Source organism: Carettochelys insculpta, chromosome 9 (assembly GCF_033958435.1).
Source record: "Carettochelys insculpta isolate YL-2023 chromosome 9, ASM3395843v1, whole genome shotgun sequence".
In the NCBI taxonomy this organism is placed as follows: Eukaryota; Metazoa; Chordata; order Testudines; family Carettochelyidae; genus Carettochelys; species Carettochelys insculpta.
The window spans coordinates 25,643,703-25,666,188 of NC_134145.1; the positions used below are offsets into that span (position 1 = coordinate 25,643,703).

At 40.2% G+C, this 22,486-nt stretch overlaps 1 protein-coding gene across 1 annotated transcript in view; it reads right to left on the bottom strand.

Annotated features, from left to right (window-relative positions):
* LOC142017910 (vitellogenin-1-like) overlaps positions 1-22,486 on the bottom strand; it is a 53,648-nt gene that overhangs the window by 29,789 nt on the left and 1,373 nt on the right. The window contains exons 4-13 of the mRNA XM_075003251.1: positions 20,095-20,346; positions 18,054-18,215; positions 17,393-17,544; positions 14,344-14,494; positions 14,082-14,239; positions 13,818-13,983; positions 11,865-11,990; positions 9,401-9,619; positions 7,238-7,455; positions 7,043-7,140 (exon numbers count right to left, since the gene is read on the bottom strand). Coding sequence (XP_074859352.1) covers positions 7,043-7,140; positions 7,238-7,455; positions 9,401-9,619; positions 11,865-11,990; positions 13,818-13,983; positions 14,082-14,239; positions 14,344-14,494; positions 17,393-17,544; positions 18,054-18,215; positions 20,095-20,346 — 1,702 coding nt within the window. The remainder of the gene's footprint in view (positions 1-7,042; positions 7,141-7,237; positions 7,456-9,400; positions 9,620-11,864; positions 11,991-13,817; positions 13,984-14,081; positions 14,240-14,343; positions 14,495-17,392; positions 17,545-18,053; positions 18,216-20,094; positions 20,347-22,486) is intronic.

The following is a 22,486-nucleotide window of genomic DNA, read 5'->3' on the forward strand; positions in this document are numbered from 1 at the left end:
CACCAAGTGAAGACTGTATCAATTTACTAATTGCATAGTATGAGCAATACAGCATGACATGAGAGGCCAGAAATCCCAGTCATAAAACCAATGTCCTAAAACTGTCATAAATAGAATATTCTGCATATTTGAACTATTAATGGACAAAATTACAACTCCCCAGCTGGTTGCATAGCAATTAGGCTATTTTTCCAATTGCATCTGCTGTGACATTTATACTCAGTCAGATTCTTTAACATCAATTTATGAGATGCATTTATGAGACATCATTCAATGTAACTTGACAAAGGGGATCAGGAATTGAAACAGATTTGCCATCCTTTGCTATCAGTTGAGGGTAAGTGATATAGATGTCCTATAAGGAGAACAGATGGTGAGGTGTAGATGAATCTCCCAAATTGCATGTAAGGCAGTTAAACACATCTAGTAATAAATGTAACTCCTTACATGAAGTGGCACTAATTACTCTGTAATTGTTAAGTATCAAGTAAACACAGAACAATGTAATTCATGTGTATTTCCCAGTCTTTAGGTTTTTTCATGAAGAATGGGACAGATCCTAAGATAACCTGTACAGAGCACTTCAGATGGTTTTGAATTTGAGTGGTTTAAAGCTCTTCTTTGCACTCCGTTGATCTTGATGCAGCTCCGTACAGTACAGTCCCTGTGTTGTCTGGCAGCAGCCTGAAGGCTCCGCTATGAAAACATGGGCTTCAAGAGCAACAAGATCAAAATCATGTGTGAGAATCACAACAGCACAGGGGCATCCCTCTTACACCTCCTTTCCGCAGCTATGTTCCTTCTTCTCTTATTACATCAGCTGCAGCTAGTGGCTGAAGAACCTCTATGTTAGATCTCTGCCCCTGGAGGACCACCCTTACTTTGGAAATATACTATCCAATCTGGCCACTGAGAGCTCCATGTCAGACCTAAGCCTGGATGAAGGAGGAAGGTTGGTCAGATGTGTGTTGATGCACTGACCGTCAAACAACAATACGGATGAAATCTGATGCCTGTACAACTAACTAAATGTTAAAAGATGCTGGCTTGGACGTTGCCCACATAAACAAGGTCTGCGATACCAATTGAGCGATCAGGGTTGGGTCAATAAGTTGGCTACCAAAAGAAAATTACACTTAACACATATGCTGTCCATTGGAACATGGACCGTCCGAACACTGTGGGCAACTGGAAAATTAGAGCTGCTTTGGAAGGAGATGGAAAGATACCGATGCGATATACTTGGACTGTCAGAGATTCGTTGGATGGGATCAGGAGAGATATGTGGTTGCGAAGTCATTTGGTCAGGAAACGAAATGAAGCATGAAGCAGGAGTTGGATTCCTTCTTAGCAAAACAGGTAGAGGAGCATTATTAGGATACAAACTGGTGACATGCATGCACCCATGTCAGACAGTACGGAGGAAGAGATTGAGATATTCTATAAAGACTTGACAAAGACGGTGGAGGATATACTGAAGAAAGATGTGTTGATCATTGGAGGAGATTGGAATGCAAAGGTTGGAACAGATAATGAAGGTTGGTTGGGAGAGAGTCATGGGAAGGTTTGGATATGGAGAAAGAAATGCACAAGGTGAGAAACTGTTTGCTACAGAGCATGAGATGGTGATTTGCAACATGAGATTCCAACAAAAGGACTGCAGGAAGTGGACATGGTGATAGAATGACGGGAAATCCAAGAACATGATAGATATGATTTTGATAAGAAGAAGATGGATAATATCAGTACAGCAGTGCTGAACTTTCCAAGGAGCAGATATCGACTCAGACCACAGTCTAGTGATTGCAAACATCAAGATAAAACTCAGAAGAAAATGTAAGACACAGTTTAAGAAAAGAGATGTGGTGAGGCTATGTGAGGAAGAAACAGGGAATGCATACAGAACAGCTCTTGAAGAGAAGATTAAGAATATCGCCACAGAGAAAGATCTAGATAAGAGAGTTGCAGGGATAGCCAACGCTATAGAAGAGGCAATTGAACGGACTGTTCCAGAAGAAGAAAAGATCAATAAGAAGTGGATTACCCAGAAGACACTGAAGTTAGTTCAAGAGAAAAGAGCATTGAACATCAAAAGAGATGTTTCTGAGATGGCAGAACAGCAATATAGGATGAAATGCAATGAGGTAAGGAAAGCAGCCAGAAAGGATTAGGAGAAATGGTTAGAGGAGCAATGTGAAGATATCAAGAGGTATTATGGTGAATGTAAGACCAGGGAGGTGTATAAGACAATTAGGAATATTAACAGAAAATGGCAACTGAAGCAGATGGCCATCAAAGATGAGAATGAAGTGCTCATGAACAGGGAGAAGATTGTGCAGCGACAGATGAGATATTGCACTGATCTATACAAAGCACAGTTGGACCCGAGTGTCTCAGAGACACTGATTGAAGAATTGAAAGAGATATCTCCCCCGAGCATCGAGAGTGAGACCAATATTTTGAAGGAGGAAGTAGAAAAAGCAGTGAACCGACTAAAGAACAAGAGCCCTGGAAATCATAAGATCATGGGAGAGATGATCAAATACAGCGGAGAAAGCATGATTCAGAAAATACACTGACTATGTAATATAGCATGGAAAGAAGGGAAGGTGCCTAAGGAATGGACAAGATCTGTGCTAGTGACAATAACCAAGAAAGGAAGTACATTGGAATACAAGAACTACAGAATGATTGCCCTAACGAGTCATCTAGGTAAGGTGCTGCTGCTGATACTTATTGAGAGATTAAGATCACAGATAGAAGAACATATAGCACATGAGCAAGTGGGGTTCAGAAAAGACAGACATACCGTACAGCAGATATTGGCACTAAGACTCATAGCGGAGAAAGCTCGATGAAAGAACAAAAACGTACACACTTACTTTGTCAATTTTCAAAAGGCATTTGACAGTATAGATTAGAAAGCGACTTTGGTGGTGTTGGAGCCATATGGAGTGGATAGCAGACTGATACGGCTGTTGAAAGATATCAATGATAATGTGGAGGCAGTGGTGAGAACATGCGGGGAGTTGGGAAGTTGGTTTAAAACAAGTAAAGGTACGAGACAAGGAGATCCAATATGGCCAAGTATCTTCATCGCACATCTGGAGAGAATGATGGACAAGATCAAGGAAGAGGTAGAAGGGATATCTGTGCACAGGAAAAGAATTAACAACTTGAGTTTCGTGGATGATGTTGTTATCATTGAGGAAGATGAGGAGAAGCTAGCGAAAATGGTGCGGGTGTTAAACGAAGAAGGGAAGCGGTATGGACTGATTATGAACATCGATAAAACAAAAACAATGGTATTTGGAGATAAGAAAATAGGAAGGAAGATCAGTGTGGATGGTATTGACCTAGAAAATGTAGAAAAGTTCAGATATCTGGGGAGCAACATAATGTATGATCTAGACTGTAAAAAGGAAATAGCGACTAGCATAGCGAAAGCAAGCGTGAATTTGAAGGCGATGGATAAGATCTGGAAAAGCAAAGCAATTAGCTTAAGAACAAAGCGGGGTGTCTTGAAAATGTGTGTATTCAGCAGCATGTTGTACGGATGTGAAACATGGGTGATAACGAAAGATTCGAAAAGAAGAATATTGGCGTTCAAAAGGAATTGTTATAGAAAGATTCTGAGAATAGGATGGCTGCAGAAGGTCACCAATGAGGAATTATATTGGAAGACACAGCCGAAAGAGAACTTGCTGCAGAAGGTTATAAAACGGAAGCTACAACTATTTGGGCATATTTGCAAAATGAACGATGAATGAAAAATCAAGACCCTAGTATTTGGCATAATGGATGGTTTGAATATGATAGGCAGACCCCACAGCGAATGGATCGATGATGTAGTAGATTGGTCTGGAGCTAGTCTACAGAAACTAAGCCACTCTGCACTGGATAGGGAAAGATGGAACGAAATAGTGAGAGAGGCATCAGACACCAACTGGTGCTGAGCCCACGGTTATTGATGATGATGATAATGATGATGATGATGGTTAAAGTGGTTTTAGGCTCAGCTTAGACCAACAGTGCAGGCCCAAGTTGAATAAACTTTGCTGAGACCCCATATTGAGGCAATCCCATTACATACACAGATATCTAATGGAAGAAGGATAGGAGGCAACAGACTGTGCCATCAGGAGCTCCAATATAGCTAGGAAATGTTATTTTCTTATGTAATAATCCCATATTGGTCACCAACTAGGGAGTGAACTTTCAACACCTGACCTTCCAATCTCCAGCACTTGAGATAGCTCCATTAGCTAGTAGCACTAGTACCAGCCATTGATACAGGACACATACAGGTGCATATTGTCTACATTCTAGGCCATGAAATCTTGTAGTTAATACAAATGTTGTATCTACCAACACTTAATAAGAAATGTTGCTTGTAAATGATTAGGTGATTAACGAAAATGCATTAGCGTGAACAGAATAAGGACATTTTCCATCACTGGGGCTGTGTCTACACTAGCCCCAAACTTCGAAATGGCCATGCAAATGGCCTTTTTGAAGTTTACCAATGAAGCTCTGAAATACATATTCAGTGCCTCATTAGCATGCGGGCAGCCGCGGCACTTTGAAATTGACATGGCTCGCCACTGTGCAGCTCGTCTAGACAGGGCTCCTTTTCGAAAGGACCCCACCTACTTCGAAGTCCCCTTATTCCTATGAGCAGATGGGAATAAGGGGACTTCGAAGTAGGTGGGGTCCTTTCGAAAAGGAGCCCCGTCTAGACGAGCTGCGCAGCAGCGAGCTGCATCAATTTCAAAGTGCCATGGGCGCCCGCATGCTAATGAGGCACTGAATATGTATTTCAGCGCTTCATTAGTAAACTTCAAAATGGCCATTTGCATGGCCATTTCGAAGTTTGGGGCTAGTGTACACATAGCCTAGGTGTCAGTAACTCATACTGCTTGAGAATTAAATAATTGTAGTGTTCTGAGAAAATATTTACCAGCAAAAAATTGTGTTGGCACAATCATATGATGCACTGTAGTCCTTATATCTGGAAAGATGTGGCAACATCTAAACATATCTGACCACATGATATATCTCGAGGAAGAGTAACGAAAGACAGATGGAAAAAATCATGGCAGGAAAAAGCAATATTGGAAAACACTAAAATATTAACAAATATATTTTAATTGATTCTGTAATAATTTCTAGAGTATTGAGTGCTAGATCCAGATTCTCTTCTCCCTGAGTAGCGCTTTGCTCCCTGAATAGCACCCTTGAAATAAATTGGATTACTCAAGGAGTAAGATCAAAACTAAAAAGCAGTCCAGTAGCACTTTAAAGGCTAATAAACTAATATATTAGGTGATGAGCTTTCGTGGGACAGACCTACTTCTTCATATCATACCCATACCAGAACAGAAGTGGGTCTGTCCCGCAAAAGCTCATCACCTAATAAATTATTTTGTTAAAGTGCTACTGGACTGCTTTTTTGCTTTGATAGTATATAGACTAGTATGGCTTTCTCTGTGTTACTATTCAAGGAGTAAGGTATTACTCAATAGGCATAAGGATGGCAGGTGCTGCCATATTCCACTAACAAAGTGAATGCAAATAAAAACTCAGCATTTGCCTCCATAGGCAGCTATGGTACTCATCTTTCTGTGTCTAGCATATTACTAGATGCTGCATTGCTATTGTCACTATGGTAACTATTCTAATATAAAGTCATTAAATTTATTTTCAACTGTGACCTATTCTGGTAAATCTAGGTGCTGGATTCTATTCTCACTTACTCCAGATTAATATATGACTGACTCTGCTTGGGCCAGCTGAGTTATCTACATTTAAATTAGCATGTGTGAGAAAAAGAATAAGGCTTCCAGTCTCCAGAAGTGAAAGATTAGCACATTAAATTCAGGGCCTCTCCAAACTCCTAATACTTGTATCTCTTTGATAAAGCAGTAGCATTTACTGATTGACTGCAATTACTGGCTGCAATGAGGAAAAAATGAACCCACTCTCACAGAGTACCCGCACCAGCCACTGCACCCCACTTTTTGCAGCACTCAATATGGCTGTTCACAAAATATATTTTAAAGGCAAAAACAGGCTGAGGAAATGAAGGTCTAAAACTAGAAATGTGTATCTGCTTATTTCTGGAAAACGTATATCTCCCAAAATGCATTTTAAAAGGTACGGAAGTTCACATAGCACATATTAGTGACCATGTTTCTTCAGGCATGCTCTCTCTGCATCTCCAAGGTAGCAAGCATGTGTATCATATATAACTGTGGTCACTGTGGTATGTACAATACTTATTTTCATTGTTGAGCAGATTAAATGGTCATGTAAAATCTATGAAATAAAGGCAGAGCACTAACAAGACCTACTGTAGTTTTGCAAAGATAATAATAAAAAGTGACCCTATATTTGGCAGAGTGGGTTTAGAATGTTTCAAAGACTTGCTTTTCCTTGGTTTCTCACATAAGTAGCTTTTAACGTTATGAAAGCGATGAAAATATTCATATAGAAAGGGACTGTGTTTATAGAGAGAATCCTCCTAGTCTGCCACCAGGGCCTCCACATGTGGGAAAAATGTACACTTTTACCAGGGCCTGGAGGCCCAGGGGGACCCGTTCACCGGCTGCAAATTGGGAGACGTGTGTGGGAGGGGGCCCAAATTTGTACTGGGCCAAATAAAATTATGCTTGGGCCCTATCAGTTACTTATGCCATTTGAATTCAGAACATCTATGTTCAGTTTTGGTCTGCTGTGGTGCCCAACTATGAGTTGAGAACTTGGCCTATGTTTGCATTGCTCCTAGCTTCTATGTTGGACTAGCTGTGTACAATGTAAAGTGCACAGGGATATAAATCTCTTTAAAGGGAAGATCCTTAAGATGTGGCATGTTCTTAATGATAGAAGAATTTAGAAGTACAACATGCAACTGACAAACAGTCAGGAATCTATAGACAGAATTGGGCCCATGCCTTGTGTGATTTCACCTGCCCTTGATTTATGTGTATTTTATTTCAAAGCCTACAGGTGATTAATATAGATGCAGGAATTTGAGCCTTACCTTGAAACAGGCTAAGACGGAAAGCTTTGCTGAGTCGATAGCCAGGTTTGTCAAGTTTGGGGCTGAGTATTCTGATAGCCACTTGGCAGGCAGAAGCCCTGAAAGAGTCAGTGAATTATACCAGATTAGCACCTCCCCTGTGCTTTGCAGAAAATGAAGTTTTTCACTGAGAGAAATAACATACAGTGTTCTTACACAACTTGGAGATCTGGAGCTGAACTTCTGCTCAGAGCCCTCAGGGAAGTGAAGATGAAACTTGCCACTTGCATGCTAGGTTCTTTCAGCATAGCATTAGCTAAAGTCACCAAGATTGGGAGACCTGGTTTGGTTTCAAGCAAAACAAAGGCAGCTAACATTCGTATTTCAGGATTAATCTTGTGATTTAGGGCCACCTCAAGGGTAATATCTTGTACCTGAAAAGAGTAAATAACTTATGGTAGATTTGAACATTTGCAATTAACTATTTTTCTTTCCCCTCCCTTTACCACAATTGTAGTGCAAGTCTTGTGGTAGAAGTAAAATCCATGCTTTATTTTTTTCCATGTAATTCATGCAATTAGTGTGGCAACAAAGTTCATAATTTTAAATTTAAAAGGGACCATTATGATCATCTAGTCGGGCCAAAGGACACTTTCGCATGAAACCCAGAACTTCTGTTTGAACTAAAGAAATTCTTTAAAAATACCCTAGTCTTGGCTTGAAGACATAAATAAATCTACCTTGTAACTTGTGCCAGTGGTTAATTATCCTCATTGTGGCTTTATTCCCAGTTTGAATTTTTCTAGCTTCAACTTCCAACTATTAGATCTCATTATAGCTTTGTCTGCTAGACTCAGCAGCCCTTTACTATCAGAAATATCTTCCCCCCCACAGAGGTACTTATAGATTCTCATCCAGCCACCTTAAGTTTACACAACACATTTAGCTGCACACTGTTACATGTGACCAATACAGTCTGGTCTGTACAATCCTTAGCATGGTATACCTCCATGCTGTGTCGTGTAAGAGCTTGATCCAAAATACTTCACTCGCTATCTGACCTGATGTTAATTCAATTATGTGGATTAACTAAGGTGACTATAAGGATGCAAATATTTCCAAAATGTACGTGACTCATTCAAATTGAGCAATGAAACAAAAGGCTACTCAATGGGACCCATAAGTACAAATCTGGCTGTGTAGTAAACCACGAACCTGGCATTACGTTGTTTCTTAGACAGTTAAAAACCCCATCATGGACACTAAAATACTTCAGAGTAGTTTTTCCAAGAAGTGTGCAGTAACTGTAATGAAATAACTGCCTGGGCCACAGGAGGAGTGCTCGGCTCAGGGAGAATCACAGCCATAGTACTGCTTTGAAACACCAAAGCAGGATTTTCTTTTCCTGTGAAGAAACCATGGTTCAACGCCATCTCCCTTCTTGTATATCTTATGAAGCCTAAGAACTGTTTCCTTATTTTTTCTACTGAAAGCACACTCTGGAGTGGCGTACCCTGGAGACAATTCATGGGATCAGGACGTTGTCTACACAAATGTGAAAAACAGAAGCCCCGATAAAGCCCCAATGGAATGTTGTGAATTTGGCTGATATAAAAATTAATTAAAATAATATAATTAATTTTTTGTTAAAAAAGAAAACAAAACACCATTGCACACTGAGTGATTAAAAAGAAAATTTCAAAATAAGTAAAACTTGAAAAGAATAAGGTTTCTGGTCTAGAATAAGACTGTTTTCAGGTGAGGGGAATAGTAAACCTAGATCGGTGGAGTAAGAGACTATTTTGTGCTGCCTGCTCCTAAAGTAATTCAAAGACAAAAGTCACATTTAATAAACGTTCCATTTATGGTTTAAACACACACACACACACACACACATGCGTGCGCACATCCAGAATTAGGATTCAAATCTGCACTATGAGATATCAGTAGGTGTTTGAGATATTGTTCTGATTTATGTTTAGATAACTTAATCTATATTTAACATAAATCTCTGGAAAGCCTTGTTTTGTGGGTTCTTTCTTACACCAACATTGAAATAGCAAGAAACACACTTTATCAGTAACCTATCTCTCATGTATCTTCAGAAAATAAGACTACAAAATGGCAATGTGGACAACAAGCCAGCAGAATAATGAACTCATCCTTACGCTAAGCTATTCTCTGTGTTCTGTAATACTGAATATGAATGTCAATACAAATGTCATAAGGAACTGAAGGTTCCCACTTGTTAATAATGCATTCATTTAAAAAAACCCCACAAGATATATATATAAAATGCTCCCCCATCTTGCAACAAATAGAAAAAATGTGTTGAGCTTATCGCATGTGCTTAAGAAGAGGGATTCTTTGTTTCCTTACCCGTCGTGGGTCTCTCTTGCCCACATTTCTCAGGGCCATCACTGCACTAATTTGAACCCGGAGCGAGAGGTCAGAAGCACTAGGTGCATATCCTGGTATAAACTTCATGAGGCGCTTTAAAATGGTTGGATGTCCTACATTTCCAAGGGCCTTCATGGCCAGGACCATTTCATCTTCCTTGGCCTGGCTAGATGCTTCAGCTGCTAAGTCATATAGTGGCTGAAAAAAAAAGAGGGTTTAAGTTGCAGCTCTGTTCTGTCGATATGCTGTGAAGAGGTGGTTGATTGGTTTTACTTTGTTCAAATAATTTACTGAAAGATTTCCAGTTGCATTCCATGCTCATGGAAATTGCAAGAATTTTAGCCCTGAAGACTGAAGCTGTGATTTTGTTTTGGGAACATGCTCTGTATAGACATCAGCAATGCAGTTAGTTCCTCACCAATGTACCATAAACATGATGTATAAAGGCACAAATGGCAGTTAGGAATACTTACTGACTTTTAATGGGAGTTAGGAACCTGGCATTGACGTATTAGACATTTTTTCTTACTTGTTGGAGGACCTTCCTTGATTCATGAAGACAGACGAGTCTTTGGGCCTATTCTGTCATTAGTATCTTCTATGAGATGGTTTATAAAGATTCCAATCCTTGTCAACTGGATTGGCAAATTTTGGTAGCATTAAGTCTTCTAAGCCGCGTCTACACGTGCACGCTACTTTGAAGTAGCGGCACTAACTTCGAAATAGCGCCCGTCACGGCTACACGTGTTGGGTGCTATTTTGATGTTAACATCAACGTTAGGCGGCGAGATGTCGAAGTCGCTAACCCCATGAGGGGATGGGAATAGCGCCCTACTTCGAAGTTGAACGTCAAAGTAGGGCACGTGTAGCCGATCCGCGTCCCGCAACATTGAAATAGCGGGGTCTGCCATGGTGGCCATCAGCTGAGGGGTTGAGAGACGCTCTCTGCCCAGCCCCTGCGGGGCTCTATGGTCACCGTGTGCAGCAGCCCTTAGCCCAGGGCTTCTGGCTGCTGCTGCTGCAGCTGGGGATCCATGCTGCATGCACAGGGTCTGCAACCAGTTATTGGCTCTGTGGATCTTGTGTTGTTTAGTGCAAGTGTGTCTGGGAGGGGCCCTTTAAGGGAGTGGCTTGCTGTTGAGTCCGCCCTGTGACCCTGTCTGCAGCTGTGCCTGGCACCCTTATTTCGATGTGTGCTACTTTGGCGTGTAGACGTTCCCTCGCAGCGCCTATTTCGATGTGGTGCTGCGCAGCGTCGATGTTGAACGTCGACGTGGCCAGCCCTAGGGGATGTGTAGATGTTATTCATCGAAATAGCCTATTTCGATGTCGCTACATCGAAATAAGCTACTTCAATGTAGGCTTCACGTGTAGACGTAGCTCTAGAGACCACCAGGTCATTTCATTCTGCTGCTTCTGAAGCAAGCAAATCCTAACATGTTTTTAGTTGCTTGGCAGGATTTGTGCTTGTGGCCTGAACTTTAATTTTTGAATGTGTGGCTAGGACCAGCTCTGACACAGTAGATGACTCTTCTGACTGCACAAACAATGGCTGAATGAAAAGCACTAAACTATCACAGATTTCAATACATAGATGGGCCTAAGAGCAAATTTCTTTTTAAAGCATCACATTTCTGATCTATTAATTTAGCTCAAAACTTGCACAAGATAATATTAAAAGGCAAATTCTGTTGGCTGACCTTGTCAAGTCCATTTAGCCCTCTGTGCTTCTGTTTACCCAACTGCAAAATGGGAATATGATAACACCTTTGCAAAACATTTGAAGATTGACTAAGGAAAAGTGATATAAAAGAACTAGATAGTTCTATTGCCAGTGGGCAGCTTTGTCTCTTACACTACATCTACTCTATCCTGGAAGATTGACCCACTGAGGGTCAATCTTATGGGCTTCAATTTTGTGCATCTACTATGGACACGTTAAATCAACCTCTCAGGGGTCGCACCCCAGTATTCCTCATGAGACATGAGGTTAATAGAGGTCAATGAGAGAAACTCTTCTGTTGAGCTTTCCCAGTAAGGACAGCCAAGTTAGCTGAATGCAGATACTTTGATTTTAGCTATTCAATTGTCATAGCTGGCACTGTATATCTGTAGTCAACTTACTTTGCCTACTGCTAACATAACCTTAGTGTAAGTGGATGATTGGGAGTCAAGATTTCCAGGTTCTATTTCGAGCACAACAGATTCACTGCATGACTTTAGTCAAGGAATTAGTATTTGCATTCCTTAATTTGTATAGCTCTTAAATGGTGACATTTAAAAATACCATGCAAGTGTGTCAGCAGACTTCAATATAAAGCATTTTGAGATCCTCAGGCAAAAGTGCCATGCAAGTGTGATGAATGAAATGCTTTGTCCTGACAATCTTAATTGTCTAGATACAAATTTTCCATTAAAAATAAGAGAAACTCAGGTTGTGTACCTGGAGAGCTGATTCAGGACAGTTGTCTAAATTGGCGCAGTACTTGGAAACCAGTGACCCAAAGGCTAGATAGGCAACTCTGTGCAGCAGCATGTCTGAGCGTGGATGAGCCTTTTTCAGGATGAGCTAGAGAGAAAATATTTTACATTATCACCACTGGCAAGAAATAATTTCTTTTTTCTTTTGCATGTATATACGTAAGTTTTTTATTAGACTGCATCCAGGAAAGGGAAAATATAACCAATATTTCCTGGAAGTCTGGCTTCTTATGTGAGCAGTAGCTGTTCCTGTATTTTGCATGGTGATTACATCATATTCCTGAAAAACTTCATATTTATTTTTTAAATAATATTTCTGATTTTGATTTGGGCATTAAGTTCTTCCTGCAATCCAAAGCATGAAAAATCACCCTGATAGGGAACTTGAATTTTGTTGAGAACTGTAGGGCACATAATTTTCATAAAACTCTGGCTGTTCTGTGTTGTTTTGTAATTGCTTGAACTGTTGCAACAAAACACTAAGATGGATACTAAATATATCCCAATAATTCAGACTGATGACAATGTTTAGCATGAAAGTGTATGCCAACATCAGATTTGAATCTGTCATTTTCTGTCCCATATTTGAACATGCTAATTTCTGGTCTGTGCTGACATTCACTGCTGGCCAAGTTTCACTTAAGCCATGTCTGCACAGCACTCTCCTTCTGGAAGGGGTATGCAAATGAGTAAGATTGAAAATGCAAATGAAGCATGGTTTTACATATCTCACACCTCATTTACATATTCTTGCACAATCACACTTCTGGAAGAGACTTTTCCAAAAACAAAAACAGCCATGTAGACGGGGTTCCTTTGGAAAAAAATCCCGCTTTTGAAAGAACCCTTCTTCCTGAAACAAATGCAGAAGAAGGGTTCTTTTGAAAATTTTTTTTCCAAAGGAACCCCATCTACACAGCTGTTTTTGCTTCCAGAAAAGCCTCTTCCGGAAGCAAGATCACGTGAGAATATGCAAATGAGGCATGAGATATGTAAATCTATGCTTCATTTGCATTTTCAATCTCACTCATTTACATTCTCCTTCAGGAAGGACAATGCTGTGTAGCGCGCGGCCTTAGAGGCATAGCTTTCATTGAAATGAAGAGGAAATGAGTATATGCCTCTGAGAGCAGAATCTGACCCTCAGAATATGTACAAAATTATATTAAAAAATCCACCTTCTAGTCTCTCTCACACCATTCCTACACTGGCACAATTCCGTCGATTTCAGCAGAATTACTGTGATTTATAACCATCCTGATAGAACAATCAGACCCAATATATTTTAATAAAGCAAAATACTTAGTTATTTCTGTTTAGTTTTGGTAGAGCCCTGTAGGGCTCATCTAGACTACCACAGACGATCAACCTGTTCAGGGTCGATCTTCTGGGGTTCAATTTTGTGTGTCTAGTCTGGACGTGCAAAATCGAGCTCTCAGGGGTCACAGTCGACCACTGTAATAATAAGAGAGGTCACAGAGAGAAACGCTCTTGTTGACCTTCCCCTGTGTGAATAGACAAGTTAGCTGAGTGCAGACATGTTGATTTTAGCTACACATTGGTGTAGCTATACTTGCGTATCTGCGGTCAACTTTCTTGGTCTAGTATAGATGTAGCCTCTGTTACAGAACCAATGGTGCTCTAACTGTAAAGTTAATTTGGATGAAAGTATTCCAGAAATCAAGTTTGCAGCATTAAGACTCCATCACTTAAGTCAGCTGTTTCTTTCTGGCTTCATCTGTGTCCCTTTGCGTGATTCTGCCCTTCCAACACAGTCAGGACATGAATGTTTGCAATCCTATTAGTGGTATAAAACCTTTGTATTATCAAAGCCTTTGCAATGTTACCCAAGGATTAAATACAATGGATGATAGAATTGGTGACAAAAGATTAGAGAGTGTAGGAAGCAACTTACCAAAGCTTCATCTATCACATCACGGGTGGCTGGACTTAGATGCAGGCCCATAAGCACTGCCTGAGTTGCTTCAAGATCACTGAGTTCTTGCCTTTCAATGATGTGCCTTAAGAACCTGATGGCCCCAGTCGTGGAAATGGCAGGAATGAGATCCAAAATCAAGCGCCTGCAAGAGGAAAGATGATGATTATTTTCCAGATCTGCACATGAACACATTAATTTCAGATCTTCCATCATAGCATGAGGAATTAAAGTCATTCTTACCTGTATGCGGGCCGGTTCAAAAGCTGTTTCCAAACTGACTCATACATGTCATCATTCGCTGCTCGGAAAAGCTGCACAAGCTGAAGGAATTTTGCTGGGGCATCACCAGGAACTTGCTCATGTGTATGATCTACCATATACTGCAGGATTTCCACTATCTGCAGGAAAATTAGAAGATAGAGCAAGATCACATATGTTACCTTTCCCATCTGCATGGGCACCTACTGACAGCCAAATATTTACTTCCAGCTGTTGATTTTACCTGACTCTCCATGTTTTTGATTTTGAATAGCTGCATGGGAAGCTGACCCAATTCACTGCTAAAATGGTACCGAAGTGATCCACGTTTCTCGAATGCTGCGGATGGTATTTCTGGAGTGTGTTTTTGCACATCACTCAGCATCAGCCTCTGTCTGCAGTGGAGAAACCCAATGAAATAATAAAGAATCAGTGGGCAAAATAAAGAGACATTTTGATCTTACTATAAGGCTATGACTACATTGGTCCCTCCCTTTGAACAGGGCATGCAAATGCGGCAGCCAAAAATGCAAATGAGGTGTTAATTTGCATGTTCAACACCTCATTTGCATAATGACAGTCTCTTACTATTACAGAAGAGCTGCTTTTGAAGTGCAAAACAGCTCTGTAGATGGGGTTCCTTTGAAAGGAAGCCATGCTTTCAAAAGCATCCTTCTTCCTGAAAAAATTAAGAAGGGTACTTTTGAAAGTGAGGCTTCCTTTTGAAGGAACCCTGTCTACATGGCTATTTTGCATTTTGAAAGCAGCTTTTCCAGAATGGTGAGTGACCACCATTATGCAAACAAGTACCTCATTTGCATTTTTGAAATGCCATATTTGCATACCCATTTTGAAAGGGAGGGGCCAGTATAGACATAGCCCAAGTGTGTATTTTTTACAAAAGTGCTTTGTTATCAAGATGCAAATTTATTCATAAATATATTCCTTGAAATCCAGAGAAAGGATCTGATCCTGAGAAAACCTGCATCTCCCAATAGTCAGCACCTCTGAAAATTAGATCTAGACTTTATTCTGCTTCAGGATTGAAGAAATCTTAAATCCCTTTAGATTTAAAGAAATACCCAGGGAAGAGAAACTGGGGCAGGTGAAGTAGGTGTGTGTGGAGGTGTGGTGTGGAGGGGTCGATAAATAAGATCACAGTAAAAATACATGTTATTTTTAGATTTGTGCATTCAAGTTCAAACAAAAATAACTGGCGTGATCCTTCATCAGAAATCATCACTGAATTTTGAGCCTGTCTAGAGTCTCCTGAGAGTTTTCACACATCTAGGCACTTTTTGGTTTCAAATGAAAGTGAAAAAGTGAAATATCACAAGAAATGTTACAGTCACTTCTTGGATTATTAGTGACCCAAATGCAAGCAGAGTTTTCCTGGGGACTTTGTAAGATGAAATGTTCTCATGAGATTTCCAGCCTGATTTCTCAAGCAAAGAGATTTACTTTGGAAAAACATCCAGATCTCTGGAAGCTTTTCAAACTGACCAAACTCACCTTTTATCATCAAGAAGTTTTAACGGAATGGCATGCTTGCAAATATTTCTTATTCTTGTCATATTAGAGGCTTGTAGAAATATGTCCTATCCTGCCAACCCTATTTAAACAGGCAATTTAGGACAATACGCTACATTGTACCGAATATCAGAACATTTCAGTAGAAATATGATTGTACTGAATAGACTCTAAAATTGCCATAGACTATTGACATATTTACTTTAGAAACTCCACAGAGATCTTTTGAAACATTCCAAGCACTGTTTCAATGAGAATTTCAGAAAATATTTAGAAAATATTATAGAAATACTCTACAGACAATCTAGTAGGAGCTGAATACAAGGGTCTATATAATCACTAGAGAGTTTTCCTTTCCAGAAAAGTTATGAAGTATTACTGGAAGGACACTGGAGTCAGGAAGTATAAGGCAAGTTACACTCACATTTCTCTCCCCATTCCAGGACATGCCAAACCTATTATATACCTTCAGTACTGATGTATGGAGAAGAGGCATATGTGCACAGAAGTGATGGGGAAATGTTGTATTCATATATACAGGAAAATGAATATTAACATTGGTTTAAATTTATATCAGCATATCTATGTCAGCTGGGAATGTGAAGGGGGAAATAATTTTGTGACACAGCTATGCTAACAAATCCCCCAGTGTAGATGCATCTTTGCAGCAGGCACACTCTTTGTTAGCATTAGCTAATGCTGTTTGTGGAGATGAAGTTACCATACTGGGAGAATACCTCTGCTCATCAGCATAAACTAAATCTACACTGGGGTGTAGGCTGACATAGGGTCTGTAATGTAGACAGGGACTAAGGTTAGGGTTAAATGGTGTAACTGCTTTGACTTCAGTGGAGCAGTGAGAGGGCAGCAGTGAACAGTTAATGGAGCAATGCCCGTTTCCATAAGCGAGGATCTAGCTTGAAGTGAAATACAGCTATGTGATAAAAAAGAACTCTGTGTCCTATTCTGTGACATGATGCCTCTGTAGATAAAGCCCATAAGTAGAGCTGGTCACGAAATAATTTGTTTCAGTGGAAATTTTTGATGAATATGGAAAAAAATACCAACCAAATTCTTAAAAAGTACCCTGAATATTTTTGGATTTCAGCTGAAAAACTGAAGGTTTAAATTTTCAGCCAAATGTTTTCAGGTGTTGGCCAAAATGTTTTTTCATAAATTTAAAAATTTCCCCAGACAGATCACACATTTAGTGCAATAGTTTATTGGCTGGAACCCCATTTACTCATCAAAAGCAGTTGTGATAGGAAGATTTTCAACCAGCCAGAGCCATAACCGTATTGGCAATATATCCTATTTCAAACTACTGTCTAGTTTTGCTGTGAACTATCCACATGGGTCTCTCTCAGTAATATAGTTTTCTGGGGATCTTCCTTTCAGTGAGTTAGCTAGTTGTCAAAGTATTTACTACCAATACATTAATTTTCATTTTTTCACATCAAATTGTGTTTGTCTTGGCTTTTTAGGCATCAACCAACTAGCCCAGAGAAATAAACTCATCAAACACTGCCAACTTTAGCTAGCAAAATTTGTGTATCAATGCATGTTTCAGTTTTACGGCCAACAGCGAAGGTTGTTTTTTTTATTATCTGGTTGAGGCTTTACATAACGAAATATTGCCAATCAAAATGTGGTTGGTGAAGAGGTCTCATTTCAGTCAGGAAATTTGACTAGATTATTTAGATGCTAACTTATTAAATTAAAGGGATACGCACTTTTGGATCAGTTACGCAGATGTACATTACCTTGCTGCTACTACAGCATCCCCTCCAGTGGCCTCATTGAATGGAGTGAACTGATGGACTTCTTGGACATCGGCTTGTACCAGTAAAGCCTCCTCTTTAGTAGTTTTGATTTTGTAATAGTAAGTAGAGGTTGCCCGGGAATACTTGTTTTTCTTCAGAATGAAAAAGTGACAGTTATTTAAAATTCCATTAAGAGAATTCATGGATAGTAAGCCCAGAAAACACCACTTATACTATCGAATGTGATCCTCTTGTTTGCAGGGCTATTCTGTATACTATTCCCCTCAACGACGTATATGAACTCTGCTTGAATGTGTATATAAAAGAGTTCAAGCCCATTTCAATTACTGCTACAAATTTTAAGGATCAACTTTTCTTTCCTTAAATTTACGCAACTTTTGAGAGGGTAGAATTTTGTTCTGAATAGAGACATTTGCAGCACTACTCAGAGGGCGTAGTATGATACAGAGATTTTGCACTAGGCAATGCACATGAATATCATGAAGAATGCAAGTATAGATAATTAGATATAGGAAACCTGATTTGCCTTCCACTTAAAGCGGTTAAATGACCGTTATAGTTAAATGACCCCAAACCAGTGCAGGTGAGAGATGAATCAGTCCTCATAAAATGTGTTTAAATATAAATCGATCTTACTTACTTCTTGGCAGGCTGGGCATTGGCATGTATATGCAGCACCAGTAAGAATCTGAGCTCTCTCATCACAACTGTTTAGGTCCTTGGATTTTGTCACATAAACTTGATTCGCTTTCCTGTTTTCTTGAACGACATAGGTTGTATTGCAGACACCACCGATCCCAGCCTGCCTCAAAATTAGAAGAAATCAACTCTTGGGCAGTGCTACGTTTTCTGCAGAATTGGTGGATGTCATATACGGTCAAAGAGCCAAAACAGGGCTTCTGCTCAAAACACTGAAAATTCCCACTGACTTCCCGGGGGCAAAATTTTGGTTCAGTCAGAACGGCGGTATCAATATCCAATTAGGGACTATGGAATATGAGAAATATTTTAGAAAAATTAACAAATATACGCCGAAATAATGTGATTAGTCAGAATTAAACTTCAAATGCAAGAAATTTTAGAGTTGTGGCTAATACCTTGCCCTTAAAAATCCCATTATACCTAATCTCCGGCTCATACATGCCTCTATTAGAGGCTTAGAATAGCAGATAATCTGACACACAAAGTGAGCAGCAATAATTACACATTATTTAAGAATAGTGGAGCTTTAATTGTGGATTTTCTTGCATTTAAAGGTTTAACTGAGATGTTTAATACTACTTTAAGATTTTATACCTATAAAGTGAACCGATTCTCTTCAGTCAGTGAATGGGACTTCTACTAATGTTAAAGGGAGATAGGTGAAGGCATTTTGAGGGGGAGTGGTTGATTTCCTGACATTTTATTGTTAAGGATAATGTACAATTGTTCCATAGGAATCAACCATTCCTGTCATTGCAGCATAGGACGTTATCTTGCAGACTTCTGTTAAAACTCCCATCAGCGAAATGAACTCTCTCAATTCATTCTGATTCTGCATACCTCAAGAACTCCAAGCTCTTATTTAACTCACTGGGAGTTTAGGGGGCACATGAAATACAGAATCCCACTCTGCAGTTCAGATTCACCTGCTATGTTTTGGGACCCTTCCTGGCTATCTTCCAATGTAAAGTGCTTTGAGAGGCTCAGGAAAATCTGCCAATGTTCACTAATCAGTGAATGATTGAGTAAAACAATAAAAACTGGGAGAAGATTTCAGTAGCTAAGCTCATATGTGTAGGTTGGCAGTAAGACTATCACATGCAACCAATTCATTTAGAAATGATAAAGATGAGAAACTGCATTGCAGAATACTGCACATGCTATAGCTGCGAGGCCTCAGTATCATCCTGCAGGAACAAATATTGTGAAAAATATGAGATACTGAAGCTCATTTCTGAAGCTTACTCTGATCATATCTAGTATTTCAGTCTCCTTAAAGTGGTTTTGGTCTACATTTGCACTAAAATTATTTGAAAGCCCTGTGATACCAATGAACGGAAAACCAATTTCATCCATGTAAATATATTGATGTAAAACTAAATAAATTGCAACTTGTGTGGTGAATTTTAATGTGGGGTGATTTAAAAAAAGGTATTAAAACTCATATAACAGTGAAAATTCCAACAGAACATCAAGTACAGCAGTCAGTTATTATCATAATACAATAACATATGCACTATATTCCTTCTCATAAGGGCTGAAGAAGATTAAAGTATACATGATTTCTCAGAGACATCAGATTGCTATTATATCTAGCTGAAATATTAATAATATACAGAGGGTTTAAACTTATTTCAGTGTATTATTCACATTTTTTTGTAAACTAACATTATAGATTTCTGTATGGTTTCATTTTACAGGAGATAAAAGCTATGTTTTCTTAGCTTCTCATGTTGTTAATGTACTCCTAAAATTATCTGATCAGTTAGAATAAACATCTATATATTTCTTTGGATCCTTAAGGCACAGCTGTATCTGTGGGGGTACAGAATAAATGAATAACTTTCCTCTTAAGTGTAGATGTTGCTTGCTAGGAAATAAACACTTAACACAGAATTCAGATAAATATGTTAGAAGAACCAGAAGTGTATGCTTTTCACATGAGATTGCAAACATAATTACTGAAGCAAAGGGCTCACCTCCTGAAGGTTGTATATGTTCTGTGACTTCTTCAGGGTGAGTTCCAGCACATTCAGAAATCCTCGATAGAAGTTAAGACCCTCATCTGAGAGAGAATTTGGAGCCATGAGATTTGCAACACGGCCATTGCTGTATTCAAATTTGATGTGGCTTCTGAGTTGGGCTGTAAGAGCCTGGCTCAGTTTAGATAACCGTGTGAATGGCTCTTTAGGCCAGATACCATTGTACTGTGATGCTTCTAGTGAATGAATCTGCAAGAGATGGAGAAAGAGATTTCCTATCAACAATTTTTCCCTACAAAGTTGTCTTCTTAGGATTTGAGGAAGCACTACCCAAGATAAAGCCATCATAGGGACTTGTGGCTGTGAAAAAACAGCTGAAAGGGATGTTTTCACATATACCTTACTTTGTCCTAATTCACAGATTGTCCCTCTGACCCAAAGTTTGATCAATGTACAGATATGGGCCAGAGAAGAGCCACACTATGCTATATTCTACTGCCAGAACTATGGAAGACCTGCAGCGAATTGTGGAGAAAGTTAGGATTGTGCGAAGCAGAATTAAATCTGGTGGTGACTGCTATGATCCCCTTGCTTGAAGTGACAAGACACAGCCAAAGCTAAGAGCAGCATGGCTCCCAAGCTATTCAGAGTCACAGTATGTCTGGGGGAAAAGAACTAGAGAGTAGGGTGGAGGAATTGTCCCTCCCTATGAAAGCTCAGGTAGTTGCAGACCTTTCTCCTCCGCCTCATATTTTAGCCCTGCTGCAGTGCAAAACTCCTCCCTGCAACACACTACCTTTTCAATATGTTTCTGCCATTCAGTCTCCAGGGCCCGTTCAGTAGTTGGATTCTGAGAAGATACTGCCAACGTGAGGGAGAGTTACGCTGGTGGCTTTGTGATGAAGATACCTGCTTACTGGGAATGAGTCTGAGACCATTAATTTTTGATTGGAGGTGCATGCAAACCAATGGCTTACAAAAGAAAAATAAATTTCTTGTGTCTTTCATTCCTCCAAAATCACATGCTTTACATTTAACAACATAAAAATGAAACTTCCCCTAAAGCTCATGCCATGTTCATTAACTAAAAAGTGACATTTCCTATTGCCTTTCATTATAGCCTATAAGAGTATACATCAGACTCTTCTGTTGGGCTACATCTACACTACAGCAATCTTCCAAAAGAAGTTCTTCCAGATCTCTTCCAAAAAATCTTCTTTTGAAAGAGCACGTCCACACACGAAAAAGCAGGTAAACAAAATCAATCTGCTCTTTTGATAGAGAGCATCCACAAAGCCCTCACTCTTTTGAAAGAATGGGCCATGGATCAAAGAATCTGGTGCCATGAGGACTGTTCATTTGAAAAACGGGCCTGTGGAGCAGCTACACGTGCTTTCTTTCAAAAAAACTTTCGAAAGGTGGCGCTGTTCCTGAGCCAGGAGCAGAAGAGGGCTTCTGGAAGAAGAAACGTGGTCTTTCAATTTTGGTTCAGAAGAGCGCATTTTTTTTGTGCAGATACTCCACGCATTCTTTTCCAAAAGGGCTGGATTTTCTGAACGAGCTTGCTAGTGTAAATGCAGCCTTGGAAATTTGCTGTACGTTTCAAGCACTTGTTAGGACACTGCCATGGATTGCTCCTATCTATAATTTAAATTTGGCAAGTGAAGTCTTTTAAAAAGATAATTTTCCTTCCATGCACATATATGGGGTGACCAATATGGGACAGGGAGATACTGGGGGAGGGGTGCCTCCTCCTGGCTCCACTGTGGCACGGGGAGCTGGGAAGCAGGAGGCAGCTGCCTGTGCCCCTCCCAGCTCCCCGGACCAGGAATGGGGCTAAAGCCACTGGTGCCCTCATTGCTTCGCCAAGCCTCTGAGAGACAGGCACAGGGTGGAAACCGCCTGTGCTCCTTCCAGCTCCCCAAGCCACTGGGAGCCAGGAATGGGGCAGAAGCTGCTGGTGCTCTCCTGGCTTCACCAAGCCGTCGGGAGCCAGGAAGTGGGCGGCAGCTGCTGGTGCTCCCACTGTTTTACCAAGGCTTGGGGAGCTGGGAAGGAGGCAGCAACCACTAGTGTTTTCCAGGCTTTGCCAAGCCTCTGGGAGCCACTGGTGCTCCATTGGCTTCCCAAAGGCGCAGGGAAGTGGAGCACCAATTTATCCTATCTTTGGAGGGCGCCCTGCTGGCTCCCTTTTCTTGTGGCCTGAGAGCACATAAGGTCTCCATGTGTTCTCCGTCCAGCAGACGCCCCTCTGCACACTGCTGAGGGAAAAGGTCAGGCGGTGGAGGGCCAAATATGGGACAATTAGCCCCTTTTAAAAATAAGTTAGGACACCTATCTGGAACCCAGAATAAAGGGCTATGCTGCCTAATACAGGATGAATGGTCAC